At 35.8% G+C, this 17,219-nt stretch overlaps 1 protein-coding gene across 1 annotated transcript in view; it reads left to right on the top strand.

The window, feature by feature from the left end:
• The window catches only part of SI (sucrase-isomaltase), an 88,925-nt gene extending 71,930 nt beyond the window's left edge, over positions 1–16,995 (top strand). Inside the window, exons 40-47 of the mRNA XM_075547877.1 lie at positions 4,653–4,801; positions 6,353–6,437; positions 6,523–6,579; positions 7,191–7,315; positions 10,633–10,721; positions 12,971–13,020; positions 13,191–13,358; positions 16,927–16,995. Coding sequence (XP_075403992.1) covers positions 4,653–4,801; positions 6,353–6,437; positions 6,523–6,579; positions 7,191–7,315; positions 10,633–10,721; positions 12,971–13,020; positions 13,191–13,358; positions 16,927–16,995 — 792 coding nt within the window. The remainder of the gene's footprint in view (positions 1–4,652; positions 4,802–6,352; positions 6,438–6,522; positions 6,580–7,190; positions 7,316–10,632; positions 10,722–12,970; positions 13,021–13,190; positions 13,359–16,926) is intronic.
• The last annotated feature ends 224 nt before the right edge of the window (positions 16,996–17,219 follow it).

The following is a 17,219-nucleotide window of genomic DNA, read 5'->3' as shown; positions in this document are numbered from 1 at the left end:
CTACCGAGACATCTGAGCCCATCAATTTAAGCATGTTCTGGCCTGGTTATTCATTCTTTTATTTTAAATTCGGGCGTTTGGTTAAATGATATACTTACTACTGCTCTCTAAAAGGTTTGAATATCCTGGAGAAAAAGTAAAATTACTGCTTCACCATTCACTGTACTGGGATGAAACAAATAAGAAATGTGCTCTAGACTAAATCATTAGAAATAAAAAGGACATTTATGATGTCAGCATCAATTCATGAAATCAGAAAACTTTAAAGACAAACGTTGAAAACAATGAGATACAGAAAGGATGGGGAAATTAAAGGAAAAGGGATAAAAACAAACCCACTTTTTTGTATGGTGAAACAGCTATATTTATTAAAATTTTTATTAAGTCATCTAAAGAAACTTTTGATGTGCTTGAGGGGAAATAGTAAAATTAACCACAGAAAGGTCTAAATAAGAACAGATAATATTTAACTAATCATTAAATTGTACGATATTGACTTTGAGTGAAACACATTTTTGGAGGAACAGAGTTTAGCAAAACTGTGACTTCACAAAGGGTGGACGATGGCAGGATTTTGGAATATGAGCTGGGTTTTGATAGAGGTCCTGGAAAAGGAGGGCCCTGTTCCATAACATCACTATGAGTCAGAGCAGACTTGGTGGCAGTAACAGAACGTGAAAAGGAAGGAGCCTTTCAGTCATGAGTAGATGGACATTAGAACATGCTGGGAAATCTCTGAGTGCATTCTGAGCAATTCGTCTAAGTAGAATTAGGATTTTTTGTAGAAGATTCTGGAGGGTCAGAAAATAATGGGTGGGACCAAAGTATGGGTGAATTTGTGATTTGGGAATTTGCAGAAGGAAAAGCAGTAGGGATTTGATTCAATGGAGCAGAAATACTTTAATGGGAAAACTTACAACCAGAAGTACCATTTAGATCACTGTAATGTTTGGAGCCAAATGAACACTGATGAGAAAAAGCATTTTGATCCCTAAGATATCATCAATATCATCGAAAGAAGAAAGCAAACGGTCACCACAAAGACAAGAGAGAAAGATCAAAGTAGATGTCAGAAGAGATGCTGAAACTTGTGCTTTCCTGTAGAGTAGGTAAAGAAAAGGGGAAAAATGATGAAGATGAAGAACTAAACAGAAAATTTCATAGGACAGCTCAAGAATCCAAGTCAAGAATTTTAATAAAATGTGAAAAAATCTAAAAGTAGATTATAAAAAATCAAGAAAGTACTCAGCATATTATAAACTGAGGGAAATATTCAATACATAATAATACATGTATTATGTAAAGATTCTGTGGGCAAAATAGTGAATGATGCAAGAAGCATCTAAAGTCCATGGAAGCATCTGAAATATTTGGCGCCGAGTCACTGCACCAAGAATAATTGTTCGGTGTTAAACCATATCAAGAGGCAGCATATGATCAACAGCCAATGTTGCAAAAGGAATATGTCTAAGCTTCACTGAAAGCACTAGCAAAAAGCAAAGCTTCAATATTGGACAAAGTACCAAGTGAAATCTGACATGCTAATGAAGCATTGGAAGACCTTTTATGTCTGTGCCAAGAAAATGGGGAGACAGCTATCTGAAACCCAGCTAGCAGAGATTCAGATTCGTGTTAGTGCACATAAAGGTGACCCCATATAAGGTGGAAATTAGCCAACAATATCACATGCCGGTAAAGTTTTGAGGACTTTCATTCCATGGTGGCAGCAACACATTGACAGGGAGCTGCCAGAAATTCAGGATGGATTCAGAAGAGAAAGTGGAATAAGGGATACAAATGCAGACATCAAGTGGATATTGGCTGAAAGCAGAGAGCACCAGAAAACAATTACTTATGTGCAAAGACATTTGGCTGTGTGGATCACAACAAATTATGGGTAGCATCAAGAAGAAAGGCAATTCCAGAACACGACATCATGCTCCTGCAGAACCTGGCCATGAATCAAGAGATAGTTGGATGAACAGAACATGCTTTAAAATCAGGAAAGTGTGTGCCGGGGGCTTTTTCTCTCACCATATTTATTCACCCTTTCTGCCGAGCAGAATGTCTCTGAAATGATGAGATGAAGCAGAACACAGCATCCGGATAGAAGGAAGGCTTGTAAACAACCTTTGGTATGTAAATGATACAACTTTGCTTGTTAAAAGTGAGGAAGACTGGAAGTCTGATGAACGGCAAGGATTGCAGCCTTCAGTATGGTTTACGCCTCAATGTAAAGAAAGCCCAAATCCTCAAAAATGGACCCGTGGATAACATCATGATAATTAGAGAAAAAGATTGATCTTGACAAGGATTTTTATCCTGCTTAGAAATATAATCAATGATCATGGAAGTAGCAGTGAAGAAATTGAATGACATATTACATTGGACCTATAGGCAACACAAGGCCTCTTAACAGTGAAGAGCAAGGACGTCACTTTGAGCACTAAGATGTACTTGACCCAATCTAGGTGTTTTCAGTTTCCTCGTATGATATATGTGTTTGACATTAAATAAGGGAGAATGTAGAAGAGCCTAATCATTGGAATTATAGTGCTGACAGGTGGCTTCATGGCGCAGCACAAGTACAGTGTGACAAAGAACAATAATCGTACCATGGACTGTCAAAAGAACAAACAAATCCCCTTGGAAGAAGCACTGCCAGGAATGATTCTTACAAGCAAGGGCGGTGAGACTTCATCTGAAATTCTTTGGGTGTGTTTTCAGGAGACACCAGTCCCTGGAGAAAGTCAGCATGATTGACGGAGTCACCCACTGCCATAGAGTTGATTCCGACTCATAGCAAACCTACAGGACAGGTAGAACTGGCCCTAGGAATGTCTGAGACTAACTCTTTAGGGAATAGAGAGGAGGAGGATGGTGAAAACGAGGAATGCCCTTGGCCAAATGGATTGATACAATAGTTACAACTTTGAGCTCAAACATAACAGATGTGAGGATGGGAGCAGAGTCAAAGAATTTTTCTGTTGTACATTGGGTTGCTATGTTGGAAAGTACTCTACGTCCCTAAGAATAACAACAGCACAGTTGGGAGATTTGGGCAAAAGTCAATAAAAGCCAACAGAGGTTTTCACCGACTAGAATTGTGAATCTACTGTTTGATTTGTATAAAGCTCTTATCGTAATGATTCATATTTTCATAGAAATAGATAATGGTAGATCATTATGTGTATACTAAGTGAAATACAAATAAGTAGACATGAAGGAAAAATACATCTATAAATGGATAGCGATTGGTGAAGGTCCTTAGAGAAGATTTTTTGGGGAAAAATGACATTTGATCAGAGACTTTAGTTAAAGGAAACAACTCATGGAAGCATGAGTAGCAGTAAAATTTTAGAAGGGACAAGTAAAAGATCAAATGGTTAGAATATTGGATAAAATCTGAATAGAGAAGTAGACAATGATTTTTAAATATAAATGCACAGAAAAGAAAATTTAACTTAATCTAAAGATGGATTTAAAATTTTGGAATGTCTAGAGTAAAATTCAGTGTCTGCACATGAACTTGAAGGATCAGCTCAACTCTGTCCTACAGGTTGAATAAGAATCAAATCAATGGCAATGAGTTTAGGTTTTAGCTATATAGACATGATAAAATTGAAATTATTTTTAGCAGAGTCAATAAGCAACACATATGGTCTTTAAAACTTCTTCACTTGAAGTTGAAAAGAAACAAAAAGAATTAGACATAGTTAGCAGTTTTCAGTTTACCTGCTTTAACTGGTGAAAATATTTCATTTTTGATGACAATTCAAGCTTTGTAATTTCTAAAATCAAGAAGATTCATAGTCACTACAGATATGATACAGTTCTATAATGCACCAACCATTCTTATTTCATGAATAGCATTAAAAGTATTTCCTCCTAGATACATAATATAGCATTGTCTGTTTCTATGGTATAATTCAAACTATAACATAATATGAAAGTGATATGTGCAATAATGTGATTTATACAACCATTTTATCATTATTCTATTAATTTCAGCCTTTTGACCTGGATTTGTGTTGCAGAGAATCTGTTGGCTGTTCTGTTTGAAAATCCTCTGTTAGTTCCTTCTATGAAATTCTTCATAGGTAGTATTAGTTCTACTGACAATATCATCGATCCTCATTGTTCATTCATTGCATAATCCTTCTATACTCATAATGACATATAGGATGCTGGATCATATCTTTGGATCTCCATATTTTGGGTTATTTCTGTCTATATGTGACATAATATTTCATTCCCCTAATGAATTTCTTACCCTATCATTGTCTCTGTATTTAAAAGTACACTTATGTCATTTATTAAAAATTGAGTGATCTTTCATGTATGTTCACTTAAACTTAATCAAGCCCCAGGTTCAATGAAATGAAATATATACATTGATAGAATTGTTTTCATATTAAAGGGTCAGCAGGATCTATGCCATCTCTCTCTCTACTCTGTTTCTCATTCTGTGTCCATCTATATGATAGTAAAATAATACTATTGTATGTTCATGCTGTGATGAAATTGCATAGAACATGACATTGCATTGATATTATTTTATATTTTTTATCCTCTAAATGTATATTTGAATATTATTACCTAAAATGAAATGGACAATGTGTTATGATCTATATTATTTTTCTGTATTCCAGAGACAAGATCCTGTTTCCTGGAATGCAACTTTTGCTGAAATGTCAAAAAATATTCTAAATATTAGATATACTTTATTGCCTTATTTCTATACACAAATGCACGACATTCATGTTCATGGTGGAACCGTTATTAGACCTCTTTTGCATGAGTAAGTATAAAGTTTTTTTTATTTTTCCCAGCAGAGCAAGATGTTTTATTTAATTTACTAAAAAAATCTCCTATAGTGCAATATATAGACCACTTTATTTATTCAACAATCTCTTATAGTCCAATAAACAGACCACTTTTGAGTGGGATTTTTTAATCATTATTTTAGAATAAACTTGAGTTCATAAGAACTTTGCTTATATCTCTCTTCCACTAAGCAGAAAAAAGAATATATGTAATTATATGAACCACATTGAACAATTTTTGAAATGCAATAATACATAATTACCTTTTATAAGATATTGTTCTAAATGCATTATATAGTATTACATTGAGTTTTTAAAAAATTCTCATAAATAAGTGATATTATTACTTTATGTATTATAAAATTTCTTGAGGCTTAGGACTGTTAAGTAAATCTACCAAACATAGTGCCATCCTACCTTCTCCTTAGACGTGAGCTAATAGGATACCCTAAAATAATACAATAGTTTTTTCCGTAAAAATGTTTTAGATTTAGCCATAAGATGTAAGCCACATATGAAAAACTATATTCCCTGGAACATGGTTAGAATGATGTTTTGCTACTGTTACCTTTAAGGCAAGTTCCAATAGATTCTTTCTATGGGTGTTATCAAAACAAACAAATAAAACCAAAAAATGCAAAGGTTTAAAATTACAAATAAGTCGTAATGAAATAATTTTAGTATGCTTCGTTGACTGAGATCATCAGGATAATTTAGTGAAGGGTCACATCTTCTGTTACACATAATGTTGCCATCAACTGGCATCAACTCAATGGCAATTAACAGTAGCATTCTTTAACTTAAAAAAGGTTATTTTTTCCAATCCCCTTTACTTCAAGTGCAGAGATGTATTAACATTTGTCGAGTAGATGCTAACACACAGCGACCTTATGGGACAGTGTAGAACTGAGCCAGTGGATTTCCAAGGCTGTGGCTCTTTCCAGGACTAGAATCCCCGTACCCCCCTTTGTCCTGCAGAGCCCTTAGTGATTTTAAACTACAAACTTATTTTGCAGTTAGCAGCCCAATACATAACCACTATGGGCTCTGGAAGAATGCATAAAGACATTGGCATTCACTATTTATTAAGTTCTAATTTAGGTAGGATAAGTAAAATTTTAAAGTTACAAAATCAAGATTCTGATAACATATTAACTCACAATTCTATCCCATGAAGCTTATTCCACGAACCTTACTTGCTTCTTACTTATCAAAATCATATATAAGACAAACCTAATAGCTGTGCTTCTATGAGTTCTTTTCCAGAAGATCAGTCACTCAATTATTTTTACAAGTCTGTTATAATTCTCTACATTTTGTCAGGAAATTTCATTATAAACCAGATTTACTCATAATTTATTGTACTGCTATACATTAAATTGCAGATGATAGAACTCTGATATTTTATGATTTGAGTTGGACACAAAATTCCATTTTACAAAATGCTATTTGAAAATTATTTTATGATATTCAGAAGATGCATATGACTTGGATTGAATTTAACTATTTGCAATTATTTTGTTAAGGTTCTTTGATGATAGGGAAACCTGGAACATATATAAACAATTCTTGTGGGGTCCAGCATTTATGGTTACTCCTGTATTGGAACCTGTAAGTACTGAAACATAATACTTTTCACAGAAAATTGCTTTTATTTGCCTTACATATATATAATTACTATCCCTTTGAATTCCAGCATGCTGTAAACGTAACAGGCTATGTCCCTAATGCTCGGTGGTTTGATTATCATACAGTAAGTATTTGTTAAATTCTGGAAAGTTAATTAAATAGAATGTGCAACAGTATAGCTATTGTCTTTCCAGTAATTATGAGTTTGGATTATTTTTATTTTAAAAGATTAAAAAAACTTTCTTTTGCTAACTGAGTTGAAATAAATTAATGTAATGTAAAATACAACAGAGCTAAGTTATTCTATTTTCAGTTATGTATTCATAAATTTATTATAATGAAGAAGAATAGAAAGTCCATATAATATACATCAAAGGTTCAATTTTCTTTATTGAAAATGGAGAATTATCATTAAAAGGATGTAATAATTTAAAAAATAATGCATATGCAAATCTTTGATTATGTTTTTAACCTTTCCTTAATGTGCATATTTTTACATGTGAGCACTACATTAAAAAGTGGCTAGGGGTAGCTTTTAAGGTGACCATGAACGTGTGCTATCTACAAAGTTAGCTCTTAAACAAATGTTTGAGTTTTTATTATTTTTTTCAAATTGACAATAGAATTACTTGGTTTTATAAAATTGTACCTCTTCAAGTAAATAAACGTATCCCTGTTGCTGCTGCGGCCACTTTTTGCTTCTCTGATTCGTCCTCTGAACCTTCACCTCACTAGGGGGAGGACATTGGTGTGAGAAGGACGCATCACTCTTTTGAGGCTCCTTGGGATTTCATAAACCTGCATGTCCGTGGGGGCCATATCCTACCATGCCAAGAGCCTGGCCAAACCACATTTTTCAGGTAAGTAAGGCGCAACAGAGTTCAGGTTTAAACTCTGGAGTACCTCATGATAGAATTATCAGGATCTGGGAATGGCCATAAAATTTATTTGTCAACTATCAATTTTGTCTTTTCATGTTTCATTGGTGCTAGATAAAAGCACTTTATAACTCATAGTACAAAAACCATGAGCTTTGTACTATGAGTTTTATTCAGTTTCCTTTTCCCCACAAATGCCCGTGTGGGTAGCATAGTCTGGCCCCTACTGATACTTCACACGCAGTGAGTTTACGTCACAGCTGAGGAGCCATGTACCTTTGTAACTGACTGCACACCAACCTATCAATCAGGGGTTGTGGTAGCTTAGTGGGTTACTGTTGGACTGCTAACCACAAGATCAGTAGTGTGAACCCACTAGCAACTCTATGAGAGATAGATGAGGCTTTCTTTTCCTTAAAGATTTATAGTCTTGGAAACTCAAAGTGACAGTTCAAGTGTGGCATTCTTGAAGGCCCTCCATGAGTCAAAATTGACTCTGGTGGAGAAATTGCGTTTTTTTTTCTTTTTTTCTTCGTTGTTGTTGTTATTTAAACCTATCCATTTTCTTGTCTGTGATGGAAGAGTTTTATAATGGGTAGTAAAAAAAGCCAAGCAACAAAACAGAACAAAAATCCCCAGCCCTGCTATTTACTTCACTATCTCCCAATGTTACTTCACTGTCTTCCTCTGCTTACAATATTGATGAAAAGATAGTTCAGAGGACAAACTACCTGGGCCTCTCCATCCAAGACATGCAGAAATGTAGGAGACTTAGGGAAACTTTCCATCCTAGAAATGTCTCCTCGCCCTCACTGAGGTAGAAACGTGTCCCATAAAGAATAGGTAAAAAGAAACTTGATGTCTCGTATCTAACATGCAAGCTATATTGGCAAATTAATATATTTTAATTTGAATAGTGACTTCACTTGAGTCTGCATTTTTCTCTCTTACATTATGTAAAAATTATTATCATTTACTCCGTGAGAATGTTATTGTGGCTTTTATAAACTTCAAATATGTAAGAGATAGAAAGAAAATGAGAATTGAACTGAGACTACCATTCCTAATAAAAGAGCAGCATTCGTCCGTGTCTGCGTGTTCTATACGACACGTCAGGCGTTTGTCTGTGAGATGAAAGATGGGGTTCTGAACCCACTCAGAGGCACCTGGGGTGACTCCTCTATTTCTGAAAAGTTACACCTTTGAAAACCCTGTGGAGCAGTTCAACTTAGTCCACATGGAATTGGCACGGACCAGAAGGAACTGGTGTTAGCAAGTAACAAAGTGGCGCAGGACAATGAAATGGTCTACCTGATTGCCACACTAACTGCCTTGTTCTATTTATTACCATGCTCCCTGCTGCGCAGGGTGGAAGCGCCCCTGTTTCTAGGAGTCTTCCTTCTCCTGTAGCATTATAAACCACAGATGCATTTTTGTCCTTCCCCATTCTTAACCAATAATCTTTCCATGGTCTTCTTTCTCTGCTCAAAGTCCATAACCCGATATTCTTCCTCTATCACTCAGTAATATCTCGATCTTACCAAAAACCATGGATTTACTCTCTCTCCTGTCCCCAGTGTGAGTGAATCGCTCATAACAGCTGCGGAATTTCTATTCATTGTACCTAAACACCGAATTTAAATGATCTGATCCTGGGAGAGCAGTCTTTGAGCCACCTCTTTGCTCACGCCACGTTTGCTCAGAAATTCTACACACTGGCGCCTCCTGCTTACCTGCATACGTTACTGTCATCCCTTAGAAACACTGGGCTCTACTTACAATAGTATTTATCTTGTTTTCCGTTAATGAGGAAAATAAATATTCTGCCTAATGATGAATGCTTCATGGGGGAGACTAGTCAGGGTTGAGCCTTCAAGATTTTTTACATTTTTCTTTTTAAATGATTCCTCCCCATCCACCCCCCAAAAAACTCATTGCAATTGAGTCCATTCTGTATCATAGCAACCCTGTAGGACAGGACAGAACTGCACCTGTGAGGTTCTGAGACTGGAACTGTGGGAGTCTAGAAGTCTCCTCTTTCTCCTGAGGTGTGGCTGATGCTTTCAAACTGCTGACCTTGTGGTTAGCAACCCAAGGCTTAGCCACTACAACATTAGGGCCCCTATGTAACAAACTATGAGGAGAAAGGACATCTTGCATGTGCTTGTGTTGGGGACAATGGAGAGGTGTGCGGCTTAGGAGTAAAAACAGATAGAATATAGGTCCTGAATCTCTTTATTATCTCATTTTGTTGTAAATTGGAGACGTGGGTTAAACAGGGTTTTTGATGTTGCTAATAGTATATATCTGTGTGTCTTTCATCACAGTTTCAATGAACTGAAATACATATACCAACACATGTATATATGTATACACACAGAGCATATATGTAAAATGCACATATGCAAAAGGGCCTTCACATGTTTATGGGAATTTTTTCATCATGCTTGAATTCTACTTTTTTCATGAACTTTTGAAGCCCCTTCATACAAATGATAGTATTTATGAACATCGTTCCTATAGAAAATACCAAATAATTAGGGAGAATTGAACTTTAATGTGTTTGAATGTTTTAGGAGACTTCTCAGACTAAATCCTTTAGTATTTGTGACCCCCAAAAAACAAATATGTCAAATAGTTAATCATAATTTGTCTGAAAAATTGTCCTTCAGTAATATGAGTCTATGAAACCAAGTTAATGACTGAAAATCTTGTGAAGTGAGTATGAAAACAGGAGCTTTGCTCAAGGATGGTCAAAGTAAACTCAGGATTGGGAAATATTTTCAATTCCTAGGACAACTAAAACCAAGCCAACTTAATATTTTCAAGTTAATTTATACATCCTCATTAGTAATAAAAAAGATAAATAACTCATTGACATATGTATATAAATAAGAGAAAACACAGATGATAAGAAATCCAACATAATACTAAAATAGTTTATTATTTAATAGTCAATGAAATTATTAACAGAAACAAGTCAATAAATCCACTGACAAATTGGTTTTAGAATTATAAATGAGGTCACTTATAATTTGTAATTGGGGCTGAACACTTGAGAGCAAAAGACATGAGCAATATCTCCTATTAAATATGAAGGGCTTTTTGTGCTTTGTCATTCCTCTCAACTTCCTGGAAAGAAGAATGCCCTGTACCTTTGTGTAAGCCCGGTTACATGCATTTGCTTCCATACATACACTCTGGGGTGGTGTTTGTGATCCCTCTTACTCATGATATGGCATCCGTAGGCACATGCTATTCTACAAACACGGGTAAAACTATACATTCCTCCTCCACAGTCGTCAAAAGTTCATGGGACTCATTGTTGCTGCTGATGATAATCAGATGGCACACGGCTCTCTCTTCTGGGATGATGGAGACACTATAGGTGAGTATTCCAGCCAGTAGATGAATTTAAAAGATGCCATAAATAGTCTTCCATGCCTGCCATTTCATTTGTCTTATTCTTTGAAAACTTAATAGGAGTCTATTGATGTTATACAAAGCTGTGATTTTTAATAATTATTGGAATTCACATAAAAGTAGTTTTATAAACATTTAAAAGATTTTTTTATTCTAAATGTAATCTTTACAATAGAGTGTCTAGATAAATAAGAGATCGGTGTGCACAGGGATTGTATAGTATCTTTGTACACCCACTGTGCTGTTTACATAATAAACACTCAATGTGTGTAAGCTCAAGTGAGCCATATAGCACTATTTTATGTGTACATGGTAATGCATAGAGGTCTCTTTAAAACTAAGATAGTAAAAAAAACTAAGTTCAGAAAGCAAGCATACATTTCCTCTTTGTATTTTTGACTAGTGTCTTTAATACAGTGTGTTTTTTGAGAACACATTTGTAAGCATGAATCTTTGTTTGTACTTCTGGGAGTGTTCTTCAAGACCAGACAACAATTGCTAATTTTCGAGTAGTGAGTACTTGGTAACCATCAGCATCAAGAGTCACCAGGGACAGCGGGAGAAAATGCAGTCTGGGACCCACCCAAATTCCACTGCATTATGGGCAATCCACCTTTGTGTGAAATGTTGGAAGACACTAGGAGAGCATTCGGTGTACTGATTCCTATCCAAAGTACCAAGTTTACTAGATCACAACATTTTTTTAGCAGACACTTGGTAGCTTAGTGGGTTATACCACAGGATCAGGAACTCAAACCACCAGAAACATTAAGTAGAAAGAGTAGCCTTTCTACTCCTGTTAAGAGTTCAGTCTGAGAAATCCACCGGGGCGGTTCTAACCTGTCCTATAGAGTTTGCTATGAGTCAGAAGCTCTTGCAAAGAGTTTGGGTTGGGGACCTGTAAAAATTTACAATCTGTCCTAAAAAGCAGAATCAACTCAATGTCAGTGACTTAGTGCTTATACTTATTAGTGGACAGGGAATCAAAAAGTTATAGCTTCTTTCAATCATATCGCAATACTTACGACAGACATTAATTTAATTCTGCCTTTTAATAATAGCCTATTTGTTTTTACATATCATCAAAATCTGAAAAATCAGGGAAACCTGAACAAAGGAGGTAATAGCAATAAATAATATTATAGGAGCTATGGTGAAGTACTTAGAATATGACAAAATGAGTAAAGCCGTCAGCAAGTGGTATTTGGAAGCTTTTTAAAATAAAACTGCTTTTAAATATGGCAAGATTATAATTTATTAAGGACAACTGATGGAGCAACATTTAAGTGATTGTCTATGAGCTAGAATATTAGTCATTAAAATTAATTTATCAGCAGAAACACTCTATGGGGGCAACTACTCTCATACCGGGTCCCTATAAATCAAAATTAACTACAGCCCTAAAGAGAGCAACACATTTTAGGTAGAGATGTCGATATGTTTGGTGTAAGGTACTTCATAATGCTAATTAAGGCACATAGAGAAACAAAGAAAACTGCTTAGTTCTATACCATCCTCATAGTCAGTGTTATATTTAAGTTATATAGGTTGCAACCACTGTATCAAACCATCTCATTGACGGTCTTCTGTAGCCCACGCCCCTCTACTCTTTCAAGCTTCATGTTCTGTTCCAGAGACTGGTCCCTTCTCATAACACATACAGCGCAAGTACGTGGAAGTTGCTCCTGCTTTGTTTCTGAAGAGCATTCTGGTTGTACGTTGTCCAATTTGATTTTAATTGAAGTAAAAATCTTGAACAACTGAATATTGTTTCAAGTGTCACAAGAATAAGTTGCTATCGTGTTTCATGTCCTGCATAAATATTTTATTATTAGTCATTAAATGGCAGGACATGCTATCACTGTTACCAGTCAATTCTGTTTATTCTTTCACTTCCCACTATTGCAGAACTACATTCGGTGTGATTTTCAACACTTCACTGCTTTAGAATGTTGCCCTCTCAGCCTCCATATGCACACGTACACCAACCTGGTCCATCCTTCTCTGTAGGACCACCCCTCATAAATGAGCCTTACTAGTTCAGCACTCACTGCACTGGGCTTGAAAAAGTGAGATATTCTTAATAAAATATTACTTATGACTTTATGATATTTTTGAATCATACAGTGAAAAAGAAGCAAATATACTTGTATACATTATTGTTGTTTGGAAATAAAAAATGTTTTTCTCTTCTTTCTCTCTCTCTCTCTCCAGACACCTATGAAAGAAACCTGTATTTAATGGTGCAATTCAATTTGAACAAGGTGTGTATTTGGATGAGATCATTTAAATGTAATTGTGGGAAATTATATTAAATGTTTAATGCATGGCTTTGCTGTACTGTTAAACATCCTTTTGTTTAGCCAACCTAGTTAAAAAAATATTCCATTTCTTTTGTGGAAGAAAGATATACATTATTTCTTTATCTTTGTAGACCATCTTGAAAAGCACTGTTCTGAAAACTGGTTATATCAATGCAAATGAAACAACACTTGGATACATCAAAGTGTGGGGGAAAGGAAAGACCCCTGTATCAAGTGTCAATGCCCTCTATGAAGGAAATACAATCCAACTGAAATTTACTCAGGATTCAGCCAAGGAGGTGAGTTACATGTAAAAATAAGCTGTTAAATGGAGCTATTTCAAACATTTAAATAGATGTAATTTTGAACCCTAGAGAAACATAATTATGGGTTAATGTTTTCAGTTAAATTACACTTTCAACTTTAATATACTTTCATAAAAATCCAACCAGTGGCATATTTTAATGTGTTCTGAGAAAAATCTCTGAATCATTATTAAGCTTCCAAATAACTATTGTTCCTACGCAAAGGGGCTTCAAAGAGTTTGTGAGAAAAGTCCATTATCTTTTATTCCATTTTTCCACCAACTATTTGAAGAGCCCTCACATGTAAATGACTTCAGAAATAACATTTACTAGGCATTTGATAAAAGATCCTCAACATTCTTTGCAAAATGAGAAGGAATCTGGTACTGCAATAGTTAAAGTGCCCAGCTGATAACCAAAGGTAGGGAGTTCCCACCCTCCTGCTGCTCTGAAGGGAAAAGATGTGGATATTTGTTTGTAAAAATTTACAACCTGGAAAATCCTATGAGAAAACTCTAGTCTCGCCTAGAGGATTGTTATAAACTGGAACTAAGTTGATGATGGCAAAAGACTTTAATTTAACAAAGCTGATATAACTACCCAGAGTATATGGATATAGATATACAAAAGATACTACTTTTGTATAGAACACTAAAAAAATAAATCAGAAATTTTGTGGTAATACCAATTGCTGCTGGTAACTAACATAACTTTAAACAAATACATTTTAGACCTATTTTTGTCTCCAATTAAACACATAAATATGAGTAAACAATACCTTAAACTATAAGTTCCTCCCAGTTCTCAACTCTTCAAAGGTGGATGGCAAATAATTCATCTTCTAGAAAACAACTATTATAAGTCATTGGTTTAAATTTAAGATTTCATTTGCATTCCAAACTCTGTTTGACTTTTCAGGTACATAGTTATGCTCACTACAATGAAGCTCACTGCCATAGAGTTGACTCCGATTCCTAGAGCAGAACTGCCCTATGGGTTTCCAATACTGTAAATCTTTAAGAAAGTATAAAGCTCTTATAGAGCAGCTAGTGGGTTTGAACCTCCAACCTTGTGGCTAGCAGATCACACACAACAAGTAGGAATACTCTTGACATTCCCTTAAATCTTCTTTTGATATCTCAGTGAAGAAAAAATAAAAGGAAAGCACTCAGATTTTTAAGACTCTGAATCTAAAATTAAGATAAAACAGTAGTCTTTGAAAGCATAGTGTGAAGGCCAAGAATGCCTCTGTGGGCCCTGCTAGATGTCACTCACTGCCATCAAGTCAATTCTGACTGACCTGAAGGATAGAGTCAGTTGGCCCTTGTGGGTTTTCAGACTGCAAATCTTCACAGGAGTAGAAAGTCCCATCATCAGACTGTCTAATGCAAAATAACATGCCACTGGATTTCAGGCTAGAGGGGAAATATGATGTTGGGGCACAGTTTTAACTTCTCAAGATTTCATAAGAAGCCAAAATTGAGCAGGCTGTTAGATTCTCGGTGCCATTTCGCATTACCCTTTGGACGACAAATGTCAAGGTCAATAACTAGACCACCCGTTCAGTCAGGGAGCAGAAGATGAAGCTCTCTTCTCCACACGCTCTGAGTAACAGCCTCAGACGCCCACAGGAGCAGTTCTACCCTGGCCCATGAGCCAGTATGCATCAGAATCACTCCATAGCAGTAACTGTGGAGGCCATTTCTTTCCCTTAACTCTTATCCAATTACTACTGCTTTCTAGGCAAATAGCAATTCTCCTTCCATCTTTCTTCTTAATCTTAGCATTAACATACCCGCTATTTCTTGAAATTTTGAAATAATTTTGAAATTATATTAATATTTGTAATGTCCTTCCATGAGAAATTTTTACAAAGTTGACTTAATTGCTCTAACCATAAGAGTTTTAAAGCTATCTTTCAATATATGAAGTGGCATTTTGTATGAGCTCTTCTGAGCTGTGAGATACGCGCAGACGTGGTGAGATATTTGGGGCTACTCAGCAGCTCAAGGTCAACATGTGAAAGCCGACAAGCCTGCAGGGGGAGAGTGAGGAGACTTCTTTCTCACTGTCAACTCGCTGCTATCAAGTGGATCCCAACTTACAGCGACCTTACAGGAGGAGCCAGGGTGGCTAGATTTGTGCTTATGCATTACTCAGTAGTTCAAAACCACCAATCGCTTCTTGGGAACAAGAAGAGGCTTTTTACTCCCGGAAAGAATTACTGTCTTGAAAACCCAGAGACAGTTCTACTTAGGGTCGATCTGTGACAGAATCAACTTGAGTTTATAAGACAGTAACATTGCCCCTGTGTGTTTCGGAGGTTGTAACTACCAGAGTAGAAAGCTTCACGCTTCTACGGTGGAGCAGCTGGTGTTTACAGTGGCCGGCTAGTGGCCAATGTGTAACCCAGTGCGCCAGGGGCAGCTCTCTCCTGTACTATAGGGGTGCTGTGAGTTGGAATTGAGTTTGGTATTTGGCTGCTTTTCATTTTTGATATAAGCTTTAACAAAATTTAAAGTTTGTCTTGGACACTATGTTTAGTGCCCATAGATTCCATAGGATCTTAGACTCTTGGACAGATGTATAAGGAATCTTGGTGGCGGGTCAGATTACCCTGTAGACTGCTAATGGCCAGGTCAGCAATTCCAATGCACCAGCTACTCTGTGGAAGAAAGATGGGGTTGTCTGCCCCAATAAAGATCTACAGCCTGTGTTCACTTGTTCTGATATTGGTGTAGGTTTGATCAGTTTTGAATTTAGCTAATGAATGAATATTAAGCAAATCATCAAACTCTCCTGTTGTAAAGTCTTCTAACTATAAAGTGTGGTAACAATATCCTAAAAAATGCTTGTGTGATGAATAAGTATTCTAGAGCCTCCAGAGAGTGATTTCTCTGGCATATTTTGTGGTTGAATCCACATTTCTGGGAAGACACACAAAGAGTCACGCAGTATATTGGAGAAATATCAATGAGACGAAAGCTCAGTGAAGCCATCGTACCATTAAATATGGTAGATGATTGTTTGAAATAGGTTTTCACTTGATCATTTCCACAACTAGCCCTCAAATAGCCTATTTTAGATTAAACCAGTAAAAGACGGTAACACTTGGAATTAACAGCGTTTGACATACACTCAAACTCCTTAAATGACTGCATTTGGTGTAGAAGAAACATCATATTTGTAAATCTTGAACTGGTTGTAGACTACTAGATAGACTTTGGGCTGGGGTATAGAATATCATATAGTGCAATTACAAACATCATACCTTTCAGGAGGAGAAAGCAAAGTAACAGACATCCAGGCAAATTGGTAATGGCCTCAGTTTTCACACTCCTTTTAAAAGACACTTCACTTCTCAGGGGTTTATTGTCATCATCTTGAAAATACAGTAATTTGAGATTATTATTCAAATTGTTATTTATGAACTTCCAGAAATGAGTTTATCCTACATGAACAAGACAAACAGGATGTTTTAAAAACACTACTTCATTAATTTAAGAAACATGATTCTGTTTCCACAATTATGCCATTTAAAATTTGTTTTTGTCTATTTTAGATATTAAACATCGATCTTGCAGCACATGGCATTATTCTGAGTAAGCCAATAGAAATCTACTGGTCTTGAAGATCACCGTAAAGACCACTTGTCAGAGGAAATGTGACATCTGGGTTCAAGTTTCACAGAATTTACAACTTCTTTTCTTCACCAACTTCTTATATCCTATAAATATAACTTATATAACGTATTTCAAAGATTATAACAAATATAAAATGATGTGAAAGCTATTTTTATATTCATGTAACCTTTATTAAGAAATGTGATAACAGATTTTAACAATGCTACCTTCC

The sequence above is a fragment of the Tenrec ecaudatus genome, chromosome 4 (assembly GCF_050624435.1).
Source record: "Tenrec ecaudatus isolate mTenEca1 chromosome 4, mTenEca1.hap1, whole genome shotgun sequence".
In the NCBI taxonomy this organism is placed as follows: Eukaryota; Metazoa; Chordata; class Mammalia; order Afrosoricida; family Tenrecidae; genus Tenrec; species Tenrec ecaudatus.
The sequence above is the reverse complement of the archived record's forward strand: the minus strand, read 5'-3'. Positions and strand labels throughout refer to the sequence as shown.